Source organism: Heterodontus francisci, chromosome 16, assembly GCF_036365525.1.
Source record: "Heterodontus francisci isolate sHetFra1 chromosome 16, sHetFra1.hap1, whole genome shotgun sequence".
NCBI lineage: Eukaryota > Metazoa > Chordata > Chondrichthyes > Heterodontiformes > Heterodontidae > Heterodontus > Heterodontus francisci.
This window is the reverse complement of record NC_090386.1, coordinates 33,826,879-33,852,628: the sequence shown is the minus strand read 5'-3', so window position 1 is coordinate 33,852,628 and position 25,750 is coordinate 33,826,879. Positions and strand designations below refer to the sequence as shown.

Below are 25,750 nucleotides of genomic sequence, written 5' to 3'. Positions count from 1 at the left end.
AGGAGCTGAATGGCCTATTCCCATTCCTATGACATTGCACCAAGAACTAATAATTCTGGTTAGACTCAGAATTCCCTCTTAGCCAACAGTGATATAATAACTAATAGTCTATCTGTAACCGGTAGTAGTAAAGCTCTGACATCTTACCTATAGGGGGGGGCGGTGGCATAGTGGTATTGTCACTGGACTAGTTATCCCAGGGTATTGCTCTGGGGACAGCAAAAGGTGGAATTTGAATTTAATTAATAAAAAATCTGGAAACCATTGTCGATTGTTGTAAAAACCCATCTGGTTCACTAATGCCCTTTAGGGAAGGAAATCTGGTGTCCTTACCTGGTCTGGCCTACATGTGACTCCAGACGCACAGCAATGTTGTTGACTCTTACATGCTCTCTGAAATGGCCTAGCAAGCCACTCAGTTATATCCAACCACTACGAAGACAATAAAAAGGAAAGAAACCAGATGGACCACCCGGCATCGACCCAGGCACCGTAAACGACAATGGAAAACCTAGCCCTGTCGACCCTGCAAAGTCCTCCTTACTAACATCTGGGGGCTTGTGCAAAAGTTGGGAGAGTTGTCCCACAGACAAGTCAAGCAACAGCCTGACATAATCGTACTCACGGAATCATACCTCACAGACACTGCCATTACGATCCCTGGGTATGTCCTGTCCCAGCAGAGGTGGCATACCATAGGGAGGGAGTTGCCCTGGGAGTCATCAACATCGACTCCGGGTCTCATGGCATCAGGTGAAACATGGGCAAGGAAACCTCCTGCTGAATACCACCTACCGCCCTCCCTCAGCTGATGAATCAGTATTCCTCCATGTTGAACACCACTTGGAGGAAGCACTAAGGGTGGCAAGGGCACAAAATGTACTCTGGGTGGGGGATTTCAATGCCCATCACCAAGAGTGGCTCAGCCACCACAGCTGGCCGAGTCCTAAAGGACATAGCTGCTAGACTGGGTCTGTGGCAGGTGGTGAGGGAAAAACATACTTGACCTTATCCTCACCAATCTGCCTGCCGCAGATGCATCTGTCCATGACAGTGTTGGTAGGAGTGACCACCGCACAGTACTTGTGGAGATGAAGTCCTGCCTTCACATTGAGGATACTGTCCATCGTGTTGTGTGGCACTACCACTGTGCTAAATGGGATAGATTTTGAAGAGATCTAGCAATGCAAAACTGGGCATCCATAAGGTGCTGTGGGTCATCAACAACAGCAGAACTATACTCAATCACAATCTGTAACCTCATGGCCCGGCATATCCCCCACTCTACCATTACCATCAAGCCAGGAGACCAACCCTGGTTCAATAAAGAGTGCAGGAGGGCATGCCAGGAGCAGCACCAGGGATAACTCAAAATGAGGTGTCAAACTGGTGAAGCTACAAAAGAGGACTACTTGCATGCCAAACTGCGTAAGCAACATGCAATAGACAGATCTAAGCTCTGCAGTCCTGCCACATCCAGCCATGAATGGTGGTGGACAATTAAACAACTAACTGGAGGAGGTGGCTCCACAAATATCCCCATCCTCAATGATGGGGGAGCCCAGCACATCAGTGCGAAAGATAAGGCTGAAGCATTTGCAACAATCTTCAGCCAGAAGTGCTGAGTTGATGATCCATCTCGGCCTCCTCCTGAAGTCCCCAGCATCACAGATGCCAGACTTCAGCCAATTCGATTCACTCCACGTGATATAAAGCAACAACTCAAGACACTGGATACTGCAAAGACTATTGGCCCTGACAATAGTAATGAAGACCTGTGCTCCAGAACTTGCCGCGCCCCTAGCCAAGCTGTTACAGTACAGCTACAACACTGGCATCCACCCGGCAATGTGGAAATTGCCCAGGTATGTCCTGTACACTAAGAGGAGGACAAATCCAACCCGGTCAACTACCGCCCCATCAGTCTACTCTCAATCATCAGTAAAGTGATGGAAGGTGTCATCAACAGTGCCATCAAACAGCATTTGATTAGCAATAACCTGCTCAGGGATGCTCAGTTTGGGTTCTGCCAGGGCCACTCAGCTCCTGACCTCATTACAACCTTGGTTCAAACATGGACAAAAGAGCTGAACTCAAGAAATGAGGTGAGAGTGACTGCCCTTGACATCAAGGCAGCATTTGACCGAGTATGGCATCAAGGAGCCTGAGCAAAACTGGAGTGAATGGGAATCGGGGGAAAACTCTCCACTGGTTGAAGTCATCCCTAACGCAAAGGAAGATAGTTGTGGTTGTTGGAGGTCAATCATCTGAGCTCCAGGACATCACTGCAGGAGTGCCTCAGGGTAGTGTCCTAGGCCGAACCATCTTCAGCTGTTTCATCAATGACCTTCCTTCAATCAAAAGGTCAGAAGTGGAGATGTTCGCTGATGATTGCACAATGTTCAGCACCATTCGCGACTCCTCAGATACTGAAGCCGTCTGTGTAGAAATGCAGCAAGACTTGGACAATATCCAGGTTTGGGTTGATAAGTGGTAAGTAACATTCGCATTACACAAGTGCCAGGCAATGACCATATCCAACAAGAGAGAATCTAACCATCTCCCCTTGACATTCAATGGCATCACCATTGCTGAATCCCCCACTATCAACATCCTAGGGGCTACCATTGACCAGAAAGTGAACTGGAGTAGCCATATAAATACCATGGCTACAAGAGCAGGTCAGAGGCTAGGAATCCTGCGATGAGTAACTCACCTCCTGACTCCCCAAAGCCTGTCCACCATCTACAAGGCACAAGTCAGGAGTGTGATGGAATACTCTCCACTTGCCTGGATGGGTGCAACTCCAAAAACACTCAAGAAGCTCGACACCATCCAAGACAAAGCAGCCCACTTGATTGACACCCCATCTACAAATATTCACTTCCTCCACCACCGATGCACTGTGGCAGCAGTGTCTACCAGCTACAAGATGCACTGCAGCAACGCACCAAGGCTCCTTAGACAGCACCTTCCAAACCCGCGATCTCTACCAACTAGAAGGACAAGGGCAGCAAATGCATGGGAACACCACTACCTGCAAGTTCCCCTCCAAGTTACACACCATCCTGGCTTGGAACTATATCGCCGTTCCTTCACCGTCACTGTGTCAAAATCCTGGAATTCCCTTCCTAACAGCACTGTGGGTGTTCCTACCTCACATGGACTGCAGCGGTTCAAGAAGGCAGCTCACCACCACCTTCTCAAGGGCAATTAGGGATGGACAATAAATGCTGGCCTAGCCTGCCACGCCCATATTCCATAAATGAATAAAATGAAACTAGTAGTAATTCTATAAGCTGCTTACATTCACCTTGAAATCCCCTTGCATTGCACAGGATGTGGTCAGGGTACCCAGTTGATGCCTCTCTCCCTGTATCTCCTTGGACTCTGATTTGGACTCAAAGTCTGTATGAAGGTGATAACTCTGAACTGGGAGACTCAGTCATAGCTGATCTGAACTTGGAATGCACACATCAAATGTGGCCTCCACACTCTGGCCTGAACCGAAGCAAGAGACTGACAAAGGACAATGTGTTTGCTGCACTTCTCACAGGGTCCATCGTTCTAATGTGAGCTCAGCACCAACTTTTCTAAACCACTCCCTGGGCTCCGACTTAACAAGGGGGTGTTTTCATAGAATGCTAAATGTTACTGTATGGAGGAGGTCATTTCAGGCCCTGCTGCCTATGCCAGTACTGGTGTGCTGTCCTGTAACGCCATTCCCTATGCCCCCAAATCCTTTTATATTCATCCTTTTCAAATATTTATCCCATTGCAATATGATAAAACAGGATCTGGCCAAAGTGGTCTGGGAGCAGCTACTTGTAGGAAAGTCTACATCAGACCAGTGGGAGTCATTCAAAAAGGAAATAGTGAGAGTTCAGGGCCAATATGTTCCTGTAAAGGTGAAGGGTAAGACCTACAAGTCCAGAGAACCCTGGATGTCAAGGGATATAGATGATTGTATAAGGAAAAAAAGGCTTATGGCAGATTCAGAGGGCTGAAAACAGCGGAGGCCCTTGAAGAATATAGGGGGTACTTAAAAAAATATTTAGGAGAGCGAAGAGGGGGCATGAAAAAACACTGGCGGGCAAGAAAGAAGAAAATCCCAAGGCGTTTTATAAGTATATTAAGGGAAAGAGGATAACCAGGGGAAGAGTGGAGCCCATTAGTGACCAAAGTAGCAATGTGTGTGTGGAGCCAGAGGACTTAGGTGAGTTTTAAATGATTACTTTTCATCTGTGTTCACTATGGAGAAGGATGATGTAGGTGTAGAGATTAGGGAGGGGGATTGTGATATACTCGAACAATTAGCATTGAAAGGGAGGAGGTATTAGCGGCTTTAGTGGGCTTAAAAGTGGATAAATCTCCAGGCCCAGATGGGATATATCCCAGACTGTTATGTGAGGCAAGGGAGGAGATAGCAGGGGCTCTGACATAAATTTTCAAATCCTCTCTGGCCACAGGAGGTGTGCCAGAGGACTGGAGGACAGCGAATGTGGTATCATTATTCAAGAAGGGTAGCAGGGATAAACCAAGTAATTACAGGCCTGGAGGACAGGATTAATTTCCACTTGGAGAGGCAGAGATGAATAAAGGATAGTCAGCATGTCTTTGTCAGGAGTAGATCATGTCTAACAAACTTGATTGAATTTTTCGAGGCGGTGACTAGATGTGTAGATGTGGGTAAAGCAGTTGATGTAGTCTACATGGACTTCAGTAAGGCTTTTGATAAGGTCCCACATGGGAGATTGGTTAAGAAGGTAAGAGCCCATGCGTTCCAGGGCAATTTGGCAAATTGGATCCAAAATTGGCTTAGTGACAGGAGGCAGAGGGTGATGGTCGAGGGCTGTTTTTGCAATTTGAAGCCTGTGACCAGTGGTGTACTGCAGGGATCTGTGCTGGGACCCTTGCTGTTTGTAGTGTATATTAATGATTTAGACGTGAATACAGGAGGTATGATAAGTAAGTTTGCAGGTGACAAAAAATTGATGGTGTCATAAATAGTGAGGAGGAAAGCCTTAGATTACAGAATGATATAGATGGGCTGGTAAGATGGGCAGAGCAGTGGCAAATGGAATTTAACCTTAGAAGGCTGAGGTTATGCATTTTGGGAGGACTAACAAGGCAAGGGAATATACAATGGGTGGTTGGACTCTAGGACGTACAGAGGGTCAGAGGGACATTGGTGTACTTGTCCATAGATCACTGAAGGCAGCAGCACAGGCAGATAACGTGGTTAGGAATGCATATGGGATACTTACCTTTATTAGCCGAGGCATAGAATATAAAAGGAGGGAGGTTATGATGGAGCTGTATAAAATGCTAGTTAGGCCACAGCTGGAGTACTGTGTACAGTTCTGGTCACCACACTATAGGAAGCATGCGATTGCACTGGAGAGAGTGCAGAGGAGATTCACCAGGATGTTGCCTGGGCTGGAGCATTTCAGCTATGAAGAGAGACTGGATAGGCTAAGGTTGTTTTCCTTAGAGCAGAGAAGGCTGAGGAGGGACCTGATTGAGGTATACAAAATTATGAGGGGCATTGATAGGGTAGATTGGAAGAAACTTTTCTCTTAATGGAGGTGTCAATAACCAGGGGGCATAGATTTAAGGGAAGGGACAGGAGGTTTAGAGGGGATTTGAGGAAAAAAATGTTTTCACCCAGAGTGTGGTTGGAATCTGGAACGCGCTGCCTGAAGGGGTGGTAGAGGCAGGAACCCTTACAACATTTAAGGAGTATTTAGATGAGCACTTGAAATGCCATAGCATACAAGGCTACGGGCCAAGTGCTGGAAAATGGAATTAGAATAGATAGGTGCTTGATGGCCAGCATGTACACGATGGGCTGAAGGGCCTGTTTCTGTGCTGTATAACTCTATGACTCCATGACTCCCTTTTAAATGCTGTTCTAGTTTCTGTGTTTATTGCTAATTATCGTGAAACACTTCATAGTCTACTAACCCTGAGTTAAAGAACCTTCCTTTTCCCTTGCCCATAAAATCCTTGGTTTCAACCCTCTTTTCCTCATCAAATTCCCTCTCTCACCATCCTCCCCCAAAGCCTCAGATTCTCACTCTACCACCACCCCCAACATCCATCGATCCCATTCTCTCACTTTAAACTCACCCAACTCCCAACGATTGCCACCACATCAACCAACACTAGTTGGGCAGGGAATGAGGTTAATGCCACCGAACCAGAAGCTTCTCTGCCACGACAGCTGGTGAGGAACACTGCTGTGGTGGGCAATTTAAAGTGTGACAATCTATCAGATGTTGCTGGCAACAGAGGACAGGAGATCTAGTAGACTCCTGTGCAATCCAGGACTGTTGGCAACCCTAATGATGGGGGAGGTTGGTTTAATTTTTACATTGAATAATGATGGCCCTAAAAACCACACGAAGTAAGGATTATGACATGGCCAACTCTTTCATCACCTTGACTAGTATTGGTAGCAGGCTCCAGCTAAATTCAGTTCAATAGTAATAGGTTTGTTGTAATGTTTATGAGCAATGGTTCTAATCTACCAGTGCATGAATCTAGACAGAACTGATAACTGGATGGTGATGAGAGCTGAACGCAATGAATTTTAGTTCATGAGCTTTTCTGGAAATTTCACTGGGACACTAATTATAACATGGTTCTCAGCAGCTAGTCATAGGCAGGTTGTAAGGTGCATACTATAGTGAATTTCCAATTACAAAGCTTCTGAAATAGATGTAAGAAAGTTGACAGCCAAGTCTGACCAATCTCAGAACACAGCTAGTGTTAGAAGAGAGCGTCTTGTGATATTTGACAGGGTGGAGGAGGTGTATTTGGAATCCTATTTAGCAAAACTGAACAAGTCTGCAAGCATTACATTCAAGATATGGAGATATGACAATATTCAGGAATTTCTTTTCCAAGAACACTCTGCAACCGAAATAGCCAAGAGCATGAAATATTTTAAATCATCAATCTAAATAACATTACGTTACAGTTTTTTCTCTCAGAAATTCAACAATTTGGAATTTTGAAGGGAATTGATAAGATCTGATCCAAGCATATTGGTTGCTATGGAAAAGGGTTCACATACAAAAGACACAAATTATTAATTAGGAAGTTGAAAAGGAAGTTAAGCAGATTTGTTTTCACCCAAAGGACAATGAAAAAGTGGGCTATTGAATGCACGGTCATTGAATTAAAGAGTGTGGTTCGGAAAGACAATTTAAAGAAAGACAGGAGTCAGGGATATGTGAGAAGCCTAGTAGTTGTGACTGAACTAAAAGGAATGCTTTTGGGGGCCTCATTGACTTATTCTGTTCTAAAATTTCTATGTTCTTATTTTGTGAAACAGAAAAAGAAAGACTTGCAATTTATAGCGCCTTTCATGACCTTCGGTCCCAAAGTGCTTCCCAGCCAATTAAATACTTTTCAGGTGTTGTTGTTGTTGCAATATATGTATGGATTGACAATATTATTCGTAAACTGTGGTTCAATTATACTATCTTATGGTGTCCCCTGTTTTTTCCTCAGGTACCTGTTTAAGTCTGTGGAAAGTAGCTTGAGAAGTGAAAACCATCACTTGGAAATTCAGTCTGATTTTCATGTAATACCAAGGATTAATGAGACTTCTAAGGATCCATGTTTTGATGGGCATAGTGCCCAGATATCGACTCACCTGAACTCATATGTGTCAACACGTGACCAGTTAAAATGGTCAACCGAATCTCTCTGTGGCTCACATCAGTGGCTTTGTGTGTATTAAGTCACTGTGGGACAAATTCTACCCAGACGAATTTGCAGCATCAAAAATGGAATACGGAGCAATCAAAAGGAAGCTTAGTGGCCCATCGCCGTGTAAAACGTGGCTGGGTATGGAACCAGTTCTTCATCGTGGAGGAGTACACTGGAACAGAGCCACTCTATGTTGGAAAGGTGAGCTTAACTTATGTAAAAAGACTTTTCCCTGTGGGGAAGGTTCCATTTTACATGAAACAGCTGACATCTAGTTAAAGGCATATCTACTGATCACTCCACAATCTTACACCTTGTATAACTGCATATGTCAAAATAATTTTGAGACATAGTCTAGCAATAGTGTGCTACAAACTGAACAGTATTAGTTTTGTAATATTCACTGAAGGACTCCATTTTCTGCAATTGTATCCTGTAGCTGCAAGCTGTCCCTTCATGTAAAACTGTAAGTTATTTTTAAAATCATTTTTCTCTGCTCTCCTCTTCCTACGCTGCTGAGATAAGGGGGTCAATTTTAACCTAGCCTGTCCAACTGGAAAGTCACAGGAATGAGTGCAGCGCCGGTTTTACGCTCGTCCCGATTAAACTCTCCAGTGGAGAATAAAGCTGGTGATCCACCCCATCCCATAGTTTTTCCACCCAGGGAGTTGGGTTAAATTGACCCCAGCCCAGTTTACAAAAGTGCAGTCGGGCCCCTAATTGCTCATCTATTCATCGTGTATGAGACTGAACAAGTGTCAGCATGTTAAATTCGGCCCAGTGAAGCTTCATAACTGACCAAAAAGTGAGGTGAGCTGGTTTCACATGGACCAGAGATTGATCTGAGGTGCAGTACCAACCCAGCTATTAACTTAACCAGTCAATAGGGAACCAACTGGCATTCTTTAATTAAATCTAAATAAGGAAAATGATTTCATCCCAACGTCTTTGACCTTTCCAATAAAGGTCAGGAATACTTCTTCTGTGACAATAAACAAAACTTAATTGTAATTTGGAGGCTGAATACCTTGCACAGAGTCAGAGTAATTAGAGATAAGAATGGAAAAGTTAACATAAGACAGCTCACAAGAGGAAACTGTTTTAATTAGCAGGAAGACTAGAAGAAGGTAGCTATCTGGAAGAGTATATCTAGGAATAATAATGCTCGAAAACTCACCCATACACTTTCTGATATTTCACCTATTAAACAGGATGATTGAAGGCGGACAATGAAGGAGGTCATTTGCAGTGATAGAAATTCCAAACATGACCTTTCAGCAATAGAACTCAGCCCCAACGCAGAAACTAGAACTGTGAGGAATCAACATAATACAATGCCCTGGCTACATCAATGCTCTACATTGAAAATAGTTCAGTGATTTACAAAATGCCTGCCTCCACCCCTGCCTCAGCTCATCTGTTGCAGAAACCCTCATCCATAACTTTGTTAGCTCCAGACTTGACTATTCTACCTTACTCTCAGCTGGCCTTCCATGTTCTACCCTCCATAAACTTGGCAACTCTGTTGCCCGTGTCTTAATTTGGACCAAGTCCCATTCACTCATCACATACTGTACTCACTGACCTACAATGGCTCCCAGTTAAGCAATGCCTCAATTTTATAATTCTCAACCTTGTTTTCAAGCCCTTCCATGGCCTCTCTCCTCCCTATCTCTGTAATGGTCTAGCCAAGGAACAACTTGACATAGTCATTCTCACGGAATCATATCTTACAGACAATGTCCCAGACACCGCCATCAACACCCCTGGTATGTCCAGTCCTACCGGTAGGACAGACCCAGTAGAGGTGGCGGCACAGTGGTATACATTTGGGAGGGAGTTGCCCTGGGAGTCCTCAAAATCGACTCCAGAAAACAGGAAGTCTCATGGCATCAGGTCAAACATGGGCAAGGAAACCTCCTGCTGATTCCCACCTACTGCCCACTCTCAGCTGGTGAATTAGTACTCCTCCATGTTAAACAGCACTTGGTGGCAAGCGTGCAGAATGTCCATCACCAAGAGTGGCTCGGTAGCACCACTACTGACCGAGCTGGCAGAATCCTAAAGAATATAGCTGATAGACTGGGTCTGGGGCAGGTGATGAGGGAACCAACAAGAGGGAAAAACATACTTGATCTCGTCCTCACCAATCTGCCTGCCGCAAATACATCTGTCCTTGACAATATTGATAAGAGTGACCACCGCACAGTCCTCATGGAGACAAAGTCCCGTCTTCACATTGAGGATAGCCTCCATCGTGTTGTGTGCACTACCACCGTGCTAAATGGGACAGATTCCGAACAGGTCGAGCAATGCAAAACTGGGCATCCATGAGACGCTGTGGGCCATCAGCAGCAGCAGAATTGTGCTCAACCTCAATCTGTAACCTCATGGCCTGGCATATCCCCCACTCTACCATTACCATCAAGCGGGAAACCAACCTTGGTTCGCTGTAGAGTGCAGGAGGGCATGCCAGGAACAGCACCAGGCATACCGCAAAATGAGGTGTCAACCTGGTGAAGTTACAACCCAGGACTACTTGCAGGCCAAACTGCGTAAGCAGCACATGATAGACAGAGCTAAGTGATCCCATAACCAACAGATCAGATATAAGCTCTGCAGTCCTGCCACATCCAGTCATGAATGGTGGTGGACAATTAAACAACTAACTGGAGGAGGTGGCTCCACAAATATCCCCATCCTCAATGATGGGGAGCCCAGCACATCAGTTCAAAATTAAGGCTGAAGCATTTGCAACAATCTTCAGCCAGAAGTGCTGAGTTGATGATCCATCTTGGCCTCCTCCTGAAGTCCCCAGCATCACAGATGCCAGACGTCAGCCAATTCGATTCACTCTGCATGATATCAAGAATCGACTGAAGGCACTGGATACTGCAAAGGCTATGGGCCCTGACAATATTCCGGCAATAGTACTGAAGACCTGTGCTCCAGAACTTGCCGCGCCCCTAGCCAAGCTGTTCCAGCTACAACACTGGCATCCACCCGGCAATGTGAAAAATTGCCCAGGTATGTCCTGTACTCAAAAAGCAGGACAAGTCCAACCCAGCCAATTACCCATCAGCCTACTCTCAATCATCAGCAAAGTGATAGAAGGTGTCATTAACAGTGCTATCAAGCAGCACTTGCTTAGCAATAACCTGTTCACAGATGCTTAGTTTGGGTTCCGCGAGGGCCACTCAGCTCCTGACCTCAGTACAGCCTTGGTTCAAGCATGGACTAAAGAGCTGAACTCAAGAGGTGAGGTGTGAGTGACTTCCCTTAAATCAAGGCAGCATTTGACCAAGTATGGCATCAAGGAGCCCTAACAAAATGATAGTCAATGGGAATTAGGGGGAAATATCTCTGCTGGCTGGAGTCATACCTAGTGCACAGGAAGATGGTTGTGGTTGTTGGAGGTCAATCATCTCAGCTCCAGCACATCACTGCAGGAGTTCCTCAGGGTAATGTCCACGGCCCAACCATCTTCAGCTGCTTCATCAATGACCTTCCTTCAATCATAAGGGCAGGAATGGGGATACTCGCTGATAATTGCACAATGTTCAGCACCATTTGCGACTCCTCAAATACTGAAGCAGTCTGTGCAGAAATGCAGCAAGATCTGGACATTATCCAGGCTTGGGCTGAAAAGTGGCAAGTAACCTTCACGCTACACAAGTGCCGGGCAAAGACCATCTCCAACAAGAGAGAATCCAACCATCTCCCCTTGACATTCAATGGCTTTATGATCACCGAATCTCCCACTATCAACATCCTGGGGGGTTACCATTGACCAGAAACTGAACTGGATTAGCCATATAAATACTGTGGCTGCAAGAGCAGTTCAGAGGCTAGGAACCATGCAGCGAGTAACTCACATCCTGACTCCTCAAAGCCTGTCCACCATCTACAAGGGATAAATCAGTAGTGTTACGGAATATTTTCCACTTGCCTGGATGGGTGCAGCTCCAATAACATTCAAAAAGCGCAACACCATCCAGGACAAAGCAGCCCGCTTGATTGGCGCCCCATCCACAAATAATCCCTCCCTCTACCACCGATGCACTGCAGCAATGCACCAAGGCTCTTTAGACTGCACCTTCCAAACCCGTGACCTCTACCACCTAGAAGGACAAGGGCAGCAGATGCATGGGAACACCACCACCTGCAAGTTCCCCTCCAAGCCACACAGCATGAGACTTGGAACTATATCGCCATTCTTTTACTGTCGGTGGGTCAAAATCTTGGAACTCCCTTCATAACAGCACTGTGGGTGTACCTACCCCACATGGACTGCAGCAGTTCAAGAAGGCAGCTCACCACCACCTTCTCAAGGGAAATTAGGGATGGGCAATAAATGCTGTCCTAGCCATTGTCGCCCACTTCCCATGAATGATTAAACAAATGTCCTCCGGCACCACAGCTCTCTGAGATATCTGCACTCTTCTAATTCTAACCTCTTGAGCATCCCCAGATTTAATCACTCCACCATTGGTGGCCGTGCCTTCTGCTGCCTGGGCCCTAAACTCTGGGATTCTTTCCCTACACCTCGCCGACTCTCTACCTTGCTTTCTCCTTTAAGACACTTCTTAAAATCTACCTCTTTGACCCAGCTTTTGGTCATCTGACCTAATATCTTCTTATGTGGCTTGTGTCTATTTTGTTTTGTAATGCTCCTGTGAGGGGGAGGTGGTGGCGTAGTGATATTGTCACTGGACTAGGAACCCAGAGACCCAGGGTATTGCTCTGGGGACATGGGTTCAAATCCCACCACAGCAGAAGGTGGAATTTGAATTCAATTAATAATATCTGGAATTAAAAAAGCTAGTCTAATGATGGCCATGAAATCACTGTTGATTGTTGTAAAAACCCATCTGGTTCATTAATGTCCTTTAGGGAAGGAAATCTGCTGTCCTTACCTGGTCTGGCCTACATGTGACTCCAGACCCACAGCAATGTGGTTGACTCTTACATGCCCTCTGAAATGGCCTAGCAAGCCATTCAGTTGGCAGCTCACTGCCACCTTCTCAAGGGCAATTAGGACCTTCTCAAGGGCAATTAGGGATGGGCAATAAATGCTGGCCTGGCCATCGATGCCCACATCCCAAGAATGAATTTTTAAAAATTTTAAAAAATAAGCACCTTGGGACAGTTTATTACGTTAAAGGCACTATATAAAGACAAGTTGTTCAGTTGTTTTATTGCTAGTATGACATTACCTTGTTGCTGTCTCAGCATCACATTCACATAAACTCATTGAAAGTGAACCTTGATACTGTAGAATGCTTGGGCGGGAGACGCTACCAAAGGAACTTTGGCCATCCTAGGTCAATCCACCATTTAAATCTGGACTGGAGTCCAGCCCTAGCTGATTGCGATCTAAGTTTTCTGGCTGCGATAATATTGAGATTTGCAAATGAAAATGACTTCTGGTAACATTAGCGCAGCTCTCAGTAGATAGGAGCACAAGGCCTCATGTTTGACACTTTCTGATCCTAATGGATTAGTTGCACAGCTTGGAGTTGGAGATTTGAAACTTGCACAGAGTTCCAGCACTCTTTTTGAGTGGGATTATCCATTTCTCCAAAAATACAATCTTGTATTCAATTTCTGATTTATTCAGTTCGAAACACCTTGGACTCTCCACCATGTAGCTGATCTCTGACTGCGTTTTCCCACCCTCACATCATTTCTGAGGCCAGGCCTAAACAAGTGTCAGGCTTTCACTCAACCCAGGGGAGGTTGAGGGAAGGGAAGGGAGGGGAGGGGAGGAAAATGGCATCTCTTTCTAGCAGTCTCAGGGACACTAATCAGCCCTCTTCATCAGGAGCTCAACCACCTTAATACACTGATCATTCTATTCTAGAATGTTCCTTTGCAGATCTCTTATTGATTATCACACTGACCTATATCATATTCTGCTTAGTACAGTATTATGAGAAGATATTTGAATATTTATCATCCATTTGTATACTAATTTAATTTTAATTTGTTTCAGCACATATATTGTGAAACTGAAACAAGCCTCAATATGACAGCAATATCTGTATTCTAATGAAAACCTATTACTAAAATATCAAGGATATATAATTTCAATTTATGCTTGTCTTATTTCTCCTAATCTACATTTCTCTAATCTCTCCACTCTCTTACTGCTTTATTATTTTGCTTCAATCTACATTCTAATTAGTGTATCCTGTGTTTTCTGCTCCTTACACACTGGTCTGGATTTTAAGAAGGCCTCAACGTCATGATCCGTGGCAGGGGACCCTGAAGATGGCTCCGGATGAGGCCCGCCACAGACCTCGACGCTGGCAGGGCCAGACCCGATCCTCCCGGTGGCGGCATGGCTCTGAGGTGACCCTCACCCACTCACCCCCGCCGCTGGGTGGGACCACAATTTAAATATGTAAATAATAAAATTAATATGTTTACATACACTTACCTGAGATCTTGAGGGCCCGCTGCGATCTTTGGCACGGCGGCCAGCATTCCGGTGCCTTCAGATCTCCATCCATGGAAACGAGGCGCCACACTTGTGGGGAGGGGGGAGGAAGTAAGTTTATCAGTGCGGGGGGTGGGGCGGAAACAGGGGGTCAAATACATGTATGGGTACAGGGGATGGTGGGAAAGGTTGAGCCTTAAACTTTGTGCAGTCTGGCGGGGGGGGGGGGGGGGGGTCGCGGAAGGTCAGATGTAAAAAGTAAGTGTTTTGGGTGGGGGAGGGCTCTTTGGCATGTGGTCTGCCATTTTTTGAGCTCGCTGTCGAAATCGGTGGCAGGCTCATAAAATCCAGCCGACTGTCACTTTCTTCTTCACTTGCTTTGCTACAATTGTGCAGGGTTTTAGTAAGGTCACATCTGGAATACTGTGTGCAGTTTTGGTTAAGTGGGTCCAGCAAGAGGTTTCCTCTTGTACAATGGATTTACTATTTAACTGGGTTATGTAGTTTGCTACACAGCAAAGTAGGGAAAGCTACTACAGCACGAGCCACCTTATCATTGGACAAATCATCTGGAATTCAGTAAGGGATAATTTTTTTAGATTTCTACTTTACATTATTTTATCACCCACTTGCACAAGTGAACAGAACAATGATTCAATGAATATATTAAGAACGGAATAAGAAATTGACTCCCATATCCTCCCTACACAACTACACCTAAAATTGTCAATGAATCCCCTTCAATTTGTACAATAGTTTATTTAGTCACGATTATCTTTGTAGTAAACATCATTTTAAAGTTTTGTATTGCACATCAGATAACAGTGAAATGTTGCCACTGATTATGGCTGGAACGAATGATATTGTGAACTTCCTCACTTTACTGACTGAGAACTTTTCATCAAAGTTTTTAGATATACTGTACAGTTCTGAAGTGATAACAGTCATTGTTGATTCAAACTCTTTTGATGCATATCAATCAACTTATTTTGATGGAGAGAACTGATCTCCTTCTTGCTAACCACCCAATATGACAGCCAAACTGATGCCAAACAAGCTAATGCCAGGCCTACTCCAATGACACACTGAGCTGGCAGCAACCAAGTGTATGAGAGTCACTCAAGGATGACTCTCCCTCTTAGGATTTCATGTGCGGAAGAACCATAATGGGCAAAACTTTCTTTGCTATTAACTGACTCCTGCTTGTAATTTCATGGGTGAAACTATGGGATTGTCAAGGCAGATCTTCATAATCCATGGCTGTGACTGAGATTGTCAATACAAATCCCTGTGATTCATCACGATACAAAATATTGGCGCTCTAACACACTGTGCTGTTGCTTTGCCACAAATCATTTAATTATGTCACAGCAATGTTGAAGCAAAGTACGTATTAGGATTTTACCAGGTCAGTGACTTTCAGTAACAAAAACAAGAAATGCTGGAATCACTCAGCAGGTCTGGCAGCATCTGTGGAAAGAAAAGCAGAGTTAACGTTTCGGGTCAGTGACACTTCTTCGGAACCGACTTTCAGTATTTGACTTCACACTATGCCAGCATAGTCACTGGAGTGGAACTTTCTGGCATTCACCTTTTTGTTGCCCAGTTATAGCCTATGCTAACAGGCTCACCTGTTGACTAACACCAGGAACATCACAACACAAGTAAAACGCTCCTCAATTACTTTGAATGTGGGATGGTCATATTTGCTTTTTATGCGCTTCATGTAAGACATCACTGTGACCAAAATCACACCAATGATACAAAAATTCCTTCCCAAATGTAAAAGATATCAGTTATCTTCCCAGACGTTCAACAGCATATAGTTTAACACGTTACTCAATGAAATTACGTTTTAGAACCTTGGGTATATCACAGAATGGACCATAATTAAACAGGTCTTCAACCTTTCATCCAAATTCATTTGGAACTGAGGTTCTTATATACTAAAAAATGCTAGTACTGGTACAAGGATTTGATACCTGTTACATATGTATCATATATAGTAGGGCTTACACCTTTCTGTACAGAAGTTGTGGCCTGAAATTTACTAATCGGGCAGAATACTGGATGTCGAGGGGATATTTGGATTAGCGGCACATGCCCGCAAGTGGTGGGACTTCCCGGCAATTGTATGAGGAAGAACCAATTAAGGACCGTCAGGCGGGGGAACTGGCCAATTGTAAGTGGTGGGCTTGTCATAGTGCTGGCAGCTCGCTGTGAGGCGTTTCTTTATAGGCACGTGTGCAGTATTCAGACAGGGTGCTGACACAGGCTACAAAGCAGGGGTTTATATCAAAGGAAGCAGTGGAGGAATGGCTTCAGCCCAGGGAAGGGTAACTGTATGATTCAATGACGCCTTCCTGAAGGTGCTTCTGCAGGCAGTAAAAACAAAAAACATGGAAATACTCAGCAGTTCAGGCAGCACCTGTGGAGAGGGAAACAGAGTTAACATTTCAGGTCTGTGACCTTTCATTATGGGTGGAATTGAGTTCCACTCTTGGGAGCAGGATGGGAGATGGCAGGGGCAGGGGCAGATGGTCTGTAGAATCGGGAGGAAAGGTGGAGATTGGAGGGTCCGTGGCTTTCCTGAATTAGTGCAATTCATTCAGAGGCTGGGAAGGTCAAGAGTGGTCTTCCTTCCCAGAGACCAATTGAGGCCCTTAAGTGGCCAATTAAGGGCTTCATCTCGCTGCCGCTGGTAAAATACCAGCAGCGGGGGGAGTGGGGGGGGGGGGGGGTGCGGGGAGAGTGGGGGAGGTCCTCTGCCATGTGGGGACACTGCCAGTAAAAGCTTGTCTCCTTGCAGGCTGGGCAGTGGTGATGTGTGGGGGTGGGAGCGGGGGCCCTGCTGATCAGGCACACTGTGGCCCACAGAGGGCCTCCCCGGTGGCAAGGGCTGGTGTCTCAGAAATCCACCGCCCCCTTTCCTGATCAATGACCTGCACACCCACCCCCTCTCCCCCCATCCCGCTAGGGTCTGCCTGATTGGCCCCAGCGAGGCTCCACACACTTTCCTCCATTCCAAGGTCTCCTCCATTGTTGATGGTCCTAGCTGGCTTGAGTCTCACCAGTGGCCACCACTCTCGGTGGCTCTGCTGGGACTGAAGAGCTGCCTGCCCTCTGATTGGCCGGCAGTTCTGGAGGTAGGATCTCTGCCCTTAAAAGGACAGAAACCCTGACACTAGACAGTAAATTGCCTGAAGTGCTTAGAATTGTGTCAGGGCTTCAGGAAACGGATGCAGCGGGGTTGGCCCCTGCTTTCTAGCCCATCATCGGGGCCACCGCTGCAGCCATTAAATTCAGCCTAGTGTGTGAGAGATGTCCTGTTTTCAGCAGACAGGAGGATGAGGTCACCAATCCTAACGAAGAAGGCAGGCTGAAGGTGGCTGAGATATTGAGCAGCCGAGAGGTGGTCACAAGAACCTGGATCCAGTGCCGAAATGACCTGCGGTCAGGAAAGGTGAGTGGTGTTTAGAATTGCAAACTGGAAGCTCAGCATGAATTCAAAGGCACCCATGAAGTGTGAGTCTAGGTACTTGGCCCAGAGCCAAATCAAGCCTCCACTCTGATGACCCTCTCAAGAACCTTGTCCTGCCTCCAGTGCCTGGGAGATGCAGTTCACTTTGGCCCCACACTCCGCAGTGCCTCCAAACTTGATAACATCACTTCTTGAAGACAAAGCTTGCAGACAGCTTCAAAGTATGGCCGCCAGTTTCCTCCACAACTCAACTGCTGCTCAGATCTCACCTCTTTTGAGTATACGAGACTCTGCATCTCAGTGCATCCTGTGCGCTGTTCATAAAATCAGGAAAAGATAGGAAAATATCTGACAACTGGCTGTATAATGACCTTAATTACCTGCCTGCCGTCGATGTGTCTGCCACGCATCTCGTAAAATTGGTCGAAGACGGGGAGTTGTCCCAAACTGGGCGACGCTATTTTACTGGCCCACCTCATGTCTCCATTCTCGCTGGCACAGGGCCAGTAAAATTCTGCCCTGTGTGTCAGATATATTACTGCCACCCAACTGTGACCTGGTCACCGAGAGATGCAATGTTTACAAGTCCATGGATCAAATATTGTTCGACATGATTTCACCAGGCTGGACATGGATCTTAAATTATTTGGAAAACTAAGTCCATTAGTGTGGTTGCTCCAACTCTATCCTGGAAAAATAAAAATTGGAGAATCTCTCATTTATTCATCACCCAATTTCCTACTGATTTTTTCACAGAATGATTCTGATCCTGAAGATAGTAACTTACGCTAGGGTTTAGTCTCATAGGAGGCAGAAATACTTCAATATTTTTCTCATGTTCCCATTTTTCACACAGTGGGTACTGGTGAGCTATTCAGTTATAGCACCATCACAAGCATGTACAAATCATCTGACTGCAAATGTCCTCATTTACATCAGTACAATCCATTCATTTTTTTAAAATTCAAAGCTCTTATATACTAAAAGAAAAAGGAATTATCCAATGATGGAAATGAAGCATTTTAATGAATAAAATATCAGAACTGGCAGGAGCACTGAGAAATCCCATTAAACATCAAAGCAACTATTGCAGTGCATGTGACCCAAAGTCTAGGCATTTTGCAACATGCTCTAATTGTGCTTTGCTTCCTGCTGACAGCACATTCATCCACAGAAGCATCAATTCTATTTAGTGCAGAACACAGTTCGCTGGGAAATCTGGCTTAGTTGTCATCCACTTCCTCTGCTATTGTACAGATTTAGATGCATGGCCATGGCGGGGATTGGGTAGAAAGGGAGGGTTGCTGATTCCTCCACATTTACCCAGTCTAACAGTTTACATATCAGTCAGCGATCCAGTCATCTTGGTGGATTTAAACTTTTATTTTAAAAATTCATTGTGAGGATGTGGGTGTTGCTGGCAAGTGTCCATCCCTAAGGTGGTGATGGTGGGCCTTCTTCCTGAACCACTGCAGTGGTTTGATACAACCAAGTGGCTGGCTACAACACATCAGAGCCAATCACGTTGGTGTGAAACTGGAATTACATATCGATCAGACAAGGTAAAGATGGCAGTTTTCCTTCTGTGAAGAACATTAGTATTTATAGCATTTTATAACATGGCATTTTATAACAATCAGACATCTTCATCATCACTTTTACTGATACCAGCATTTTATTTCCATGTTTTTCATCTTACTTAAATTCAGATTCTCAAACTGCTATTTGAACTCAGGTTCTCCAGATGATTTGTCCAGGTCTTTGGATTACTGGTTTGCGAAATTAACCACTGCACTACCATGTGATATGGTAGGTCCACTGGCATTGAAGACAAAGAATTCACACACTCAAATATGTTTGCTGCTTCCTCCGTTGGTGCAATGGATTTGTGGTGCAAAAATCTTTTGGAATCATAGAATCATAGAATGGTTACAGCAAAGAAGGAGGCCTTTCAGCCCATTGTGTCCATGCTGGCTCTCTGCAACAGCAATTCAGCTAGTCATACTCCCCCACAGAATGGATTCTGCTTTTAGATGCAGGCATTTTATGAGCTCTACAGTTGTTAACAATCAAGGCAACTCTTCCAACTTGCAATATCGTGCTTCAGTCAAAGTGAGACAACTACCCTCTATAAAGAGCATCCGTCATCACTTTCTTTTGCTGTTTCTATCAGTTATGTGGAGACTAACAGCACAACTAAAAAGTCGGAGCAGTTGGAATTCTCAATCGCAGCAGCTCTGTCTTTCGTTCTCCAGTTATGTTTGCACAATCAATGATAGTAATTTGTTTCTTTGATTTAAAAAAGAACACCTGAGTACTTTTTTGTTGATTAAACCTAGTCGTCTGTCTGGGTGTGCGTTGCGAGGACTGTTTCATCAGCACTGAAGATGCCTTTTGCCTTGCGGAGAGACTCAGGATGCAAAATTAGGATTGTTTGTGCCCATGTTTGTGCCTCTATGAGTGCTGTCAGGCTTCCAAAAAAGCATGTGCTGTGTATGCACACTCTTTTGGGGTGAATCACACCCTTGACACCATGGGAAGGATTTTGCCTTTTGGATCGGGACACAGACATCAGAGTCAAATGAGAGTCACGATCCCGCACCACTGTGTGGGAAACAGTCACCTTGTAGTGATTTCCCCTGAATTGGCCAATTAGTGGCCAGATTGCAGGCTTGCCATCCAATTAAGAATGACGGGTAGGCTCTAGAAGCTGAAAGACCAATAGGAGGCCCACCAGCTTGAAAGAAGCTGCAGTCTGCAGTTCAGGTACGAGAGTGAGAGGGCTCCTCCATCTTGAAGCGCCTCTCTGCAATTTTTAAATGTTTTAAATTAAAAATGGCGACAGCAGCTGGGCTACCATTGTGGAGGGGAAACCACTGCAGAGTGCAGACTATGGCCATAGCTCTAGCTACACAGGTGGGTAGGACCTCAAAGCCCACCTGGAGCACTGGCCTCCTGGTCTGCCGCCAGAAGGCTGCCTGCAGACAGATGATCTAGTTCCTGATGCCTCGGGGGGACCCTCAGGAAAACTGGAAAATATGCCCTTAAGTGGCCATTTACCTGCCTTAATTGGCTACCCGCCACCTATGGGCAGGTAGCCCTTCCACTGCTGATCACACCTCCAGGAAAATGGGCCAGGAGCAGGATGATGCCAGAAAACCGGCATACTGGCCAGTGGTGTGAATTTTTGTACCCACCCGCTTCTGCACTTGCCCACATATCCCTACCATACTGTGGACAGCATGAGCATGCGCGCAATGAATGGCCACCAGAAGGATGCAGAACAGACAGTTCAGCGTGCAATGCTGATATGATGCCAGAGGTGCCATTTTGGAGCTCAACACGCTAGCTCATACTCTCGCCTAACATCGCACTGCGGAACATGCGTTCAGTGGCAGGAAGGATCCCCTACCAGCGCTATTTAAAGGGATCATCAACTACTTATAGGTTAGTTGCTGGTTGATTTCTTCTGGCTGTTGCTCCTATTTTCCAAGTACTTGGTGCTTTCTATAGTTGCTTCATGTTGCAAAAGTCTACAGGGAGTGTGTGTGGCAGTTGCTGAAGGATTTTCTTTACTGACTTCATGGTTTCTGCACAAACCAGTTGCTCCCAGACATGGATGAACTAGCAGCCATTCCTCGTGGAATACAATATGACTCAGAGAATGAACTGAGTCCACGCAGAACAGGATAAGCTGATGGAAGAGAGAGGAGGATGTGGAGGAGGTCTCTCAGCATGAGGACATACTTGCCCAAGGAGTTCAGGGAGTAATTGTCTTACCTGAACCTCAGTGAGGAACAATGTGTATGACATCTCTGCTTCAGTAAGGGCATTTTCACGGAAATCTGCCACCTGTTGCAGACACAACTGCAACCTCAGTGCAGGGCAAGGATGGCATTGCCAGTGGCTGTGAAGGTGACTGTGGCGATTAACTTTTATGCATCTGGCTCTTTTCAGACTGGCGCTGAAGATTTTTGCAACATCTCCCAGTCTGCCATCCCTTGTTGCACGAGAGGGGGGGAGGGGGGGGGGAGGTCACTGTGGCTCTCTACTCATTGAAAGCGAATTACACTTCATTTTCTCTTGCTAGAAAAAAGCAGGCAGGGCGAGCACACAGCTTCACTAGTATTGCAGCCTTCCCCATGAGCAGGGTCCGATCGACTGTACACACATCATTTTTGTGTCTACCACATGTCAAATCGCAGATGAAATTGATTCCACTCAATTAATGTCCAGCTGGTGTGTGACCAGATGAAGAAAATCATGCAGGTCAATGCCCAATATCCTGACAGCAGTCTTGATGCCTTCATTCTGCCGCAGTCGGCTGTGCCAGCTGCATTTGAGCCACCATGGCAAACCAAAGGGTAGCTACTGGATCATTGTTACGAACAGGTAGTTAATGTTTTTTAAACATATTTCTCTGTATTTTTCATAAGCAAATTGTGACTGAATTTTCCTCCCTTGAACCCTGACTTGTAAAGGACCGCAACACTGTTGTTAAAGTTAAAACAAAGAAGTAGGGTTTATTAATAGACACCCTTAAACTGGGGAGGGGGTTAACTTTGCAACACACGTTCACAAACATACAAGGAAAGGTAAAGGCATCAAAAAGGGCAAGGACATATACCAAATAGAAAATAGCTTAACTGCAAACTAACAGGGGGTTTCAGTTGAAACTAGAGTCCATTTTTTTAATTAACAAAGTCCAAAACTGGAGTTAACAGACTGGAAATGCTGAGGGTAGGACTCATTGCAAACCTCTTCTCTTACAGTTTCTTCTTCTTGTACTTTCGGAGCTAAGTTGAGGCAGCTTAATTTCTGATGTCACCCTTTTTGATGAAGAGAAAACTGGCAGGGAGCAGATTTTCTTGTTGTTTTGCAGACTGTGGTTTATTTTCTTTTTCTTGCAGGAAGGCCTCAGAGAAGTGAGATGCACAGCAAGGCAGCTGTTACCCTGTGTGAGTTGTTTCCTCAAGTGAAACTGTTTCAAATCCAGGCAGGCTGAAAAGGGTGGCTTTTGGGTCATGTGATTGGACTTCTTCAAGTATCTGTCCCATCTCCTGTTAGTGAAGTGATATCCCCTCCTCCATTTTAACAAGTTGAACACAGAAGTAAAATAATTTAACATGCTGTGTATAATGGCAATTGACAATAACACCCAAGTGCACAAAAATACAGTTTACAGTTGGTTCTCATCATTTATGACAGTAACAAGTGCTATCAGCTGACGAGACAGCTCATGATGTGAGCCTTCCTTTTTGAATGCTTCAATTGAATCTGCCTCCACCACATTCTCAGGCAACGCATTCTAGACCTTAACCACTCGCGGTGCGAAAATTTTTTTCCTCATGTCACTTTTGCTTCTCTTTCCAAATACTTTAAATCTGTGTCCTCTCGTTCTCAATCCTTTTTCGAGTGGGAACAGTTTCTCTCTATCTACTCTGTCCAGTCCCCTCATGATTTTGAATACATCTATCAAATCATCTCTCAGCCTTCTCTTCTCCAAGGAAAACAGTCCTAACTTCTCCAATCTATCTTCATAACTGAAATTCCTCATCCCTGGAACCATTCTTGTGAATCACTTCTGTAAGAATGTGCAGGGTTATGGGGAGAAGGCAGGGGAATAGAACTGAGGGAGTTGCTCTTTCAGAGAGCCAGTGTGGACATGATGGGCTGAATGGCCTCCTTCTGCACTGTAACAGTTCTGTGATTCTATGATCCGGTGCGTAACCCATGCACACATGCACAGCATGCAGACAATGAAAGCCATGCCTGCCACATTAAATAAGATAAGAGCAGAATATTGGCATACAGAAATATTGCCTCGACCACTCTTGAGAGGAGCTCTGCGGCACTTGGCATAGCGGGTGTCAAGATTCATCATGATCTACTGTATGCTGCACAACATATTATAGGGCATCATAAAGGGCAGACCTTACCACCAGCTATATGGTGACTCGCTGAGGAGCAAGAATATGAGGAGGAGCATGATAAAAGGAAGAAAGGAGGCAATGAAAACAGCTCCTTTCTGCCTGGACTGTCTGTGAAGAACTCATCTGAGTGTGATACCAATAACCACAACCCCAATTCCCCATTCACCAACAGCCCCACACCTCAGCTTTCCTGTCAGTGACCATCACAGCATCTGTGTGGCTACAATTCAAAAATAAAAGCAACCACAAAATAAACTTTCCAACCCAAATTTATAAATGAAATAATTGGTATTGCATTGAAAAGTCAACAAATCACCCTTGTGCATTCCCTAAAGCCTATCTTTCATGTACCCTTATCTGTTGTTGCAGCCACATGGTTAGGTGGTGTGGGTGGTTCCCACTGTTCAACTCCCACCTGACCATAGCAAGTGTTTTTTGTTGTTAGGGTTGAACCCCTTTGTGTTTTATTTGTCAAATAAACAGACAGTGACAGGTTTTCTTACAGGTTTAAAACAAAATAGTAATTATTTATTGAGCAATATGCCTTATCCTGAAATTGTTGCAACTACGTCCACTCATGCATTCACTCGCACACACAGACACACGCACAAGAAGAGACAGGTAGAGAGGAAAAGGGATAAATGGTTTTTAAATGAGCTACGGTTTCAGGCTTCAAGGCAAACCTGTTGAATTCTTTTGGAAGTCAAGTTCTCATTGGATGCAGGCCTGAGGTGTTTGTAGATTTCTCTCTTGGTTGGAAGTTCAGTTTGAAGGCAATGGATCATGTCTATTTCATAGCTGCACAAGTTGAAAATGTAGAATTTACAGCAGAGCACCTTCTCTTCTGGCTTGCTGGATTTTTTCCCAGCTCTTAGCTGGACAAACCTTTTGGTGATGCTTCTTTCTGGGTGTCGCTCCCTCTCTGCCTCAAAGGCTGCCTTTTTAAGGTTAAAAATTTGTCACAACAGATTCTGGTAGATGGTGCTTTGGTGTCTCCCCCATGGTAATCACACAATGGCCCAGGATGAGAATAATCCAGTTATGGTGTTTCCACTTCATACCTTCTTTGTTTCAGTAGAACCCATTCAATTCAGGAATGTTTCAGGATGGGTGTAATTGGCACTTCTCAACCTGGTTAGGCATCCTTTGTTCTAAATAGACAGTGTGGTAATGTTCAAATACACATGCAGCCATCTTTTGCAGCATTGTCCATTTTTTAACAAAGAAAAGTCAATTTTTATAACTCTTCAGTTTGAGTTTGTATTTTTTTCATTGTCGTACTTCTCATAAGTGTGACACTGTCCGAGTGCTCCTTCACAGTGCTACCCCAGTGGCTGCAGCATGGCTGGTGGAAGGCTTCTGACTTTCAATGGGGGAGACTGCAAATGGCCTTGAGCAACTCTGGGCCTAGAAGGCCCAGTTGCAGACTGTACCATCTCAGCATGGGCAGCAGCAGTCTGGGCTGGCTAGCTGACAGGTAACAGCAAGGACACTGACAGAGTGGCAGGAATAGGAGGGCGAATGCTGTCTTCCTGAAAGAGAATAGCAGGTTCATGCTGTATGGAGCCACTGCCACTTCCCCAGGTCAGCGCCTCAGCAATCTTAGTAATCTGTTGGAGGACAGATTGCTGGATTGCTGTGACACCCTGAAAGCCCCTTTGAACACTGTAATTCACAGCCAAGATGGCAGCAGTCTGAGCTTCCAGTGCAGCACTCAGACATTGGTGGCTTTTGCTGTGTTGCAATGGAAGTTCTGAGCTCCAAAGGAACCTGTTGTATGCTGTCAGGCCATCCTTTAATAATGAGTTGCCATAGCGTCTTCAAGGCTGGATCTTTTGAGGTTTCGTCCCATAATTCTTCACACTTCTTCTGCCTGAAACGCATCAAATCGATCTGGTATACATCCTCTAGCTCAGGGTTGTCCAACCTTTTTGCGTGGGGGGTGGGGGGGGCACATTACAATTTTTGTCTTGCATAGGGGACCGGTGAGACAATTTCAGAAAGATAAAGACTTTAAAATTTATCTTACTATTAATCAAAACAGCAACAAATGTACATTTTTGTGAAGAAACTTTAAATGAGAAGACTGATTTACTGACTTACTTTTTCTTCACTAAGTTAGACACTGGTTTAGTGAGAAACCTGGCATTTGTTTGCTTGCACAAGTAGTCA

The 25,750-nt window shown here is 45.1% G+C and overlaps 1 protein-coding gene across 1 annotated transcript in view; it reads left to right on the top strand.

Moving 5' to 3' along the window:
- Positions 1–7,701: 7,701 nt before the first annotated feature.
- The window catches only part of LOC137378444 (cadherin-22-like), a 755,591-nt gene continuing 737,542 nt past the window's right edge, over positions 7,702–25,750 (top strand). Inside the window, exon 1 of the mRNA XM_068048769.1 lies at positions 7,702–7,923. Within this exon, the coding sequence (XP_067904870.1) occupies positions 7,702–7,923 (222 nt within the window). The remainder of the gene's footprint in view (positions 7,924–25,750) is intronic.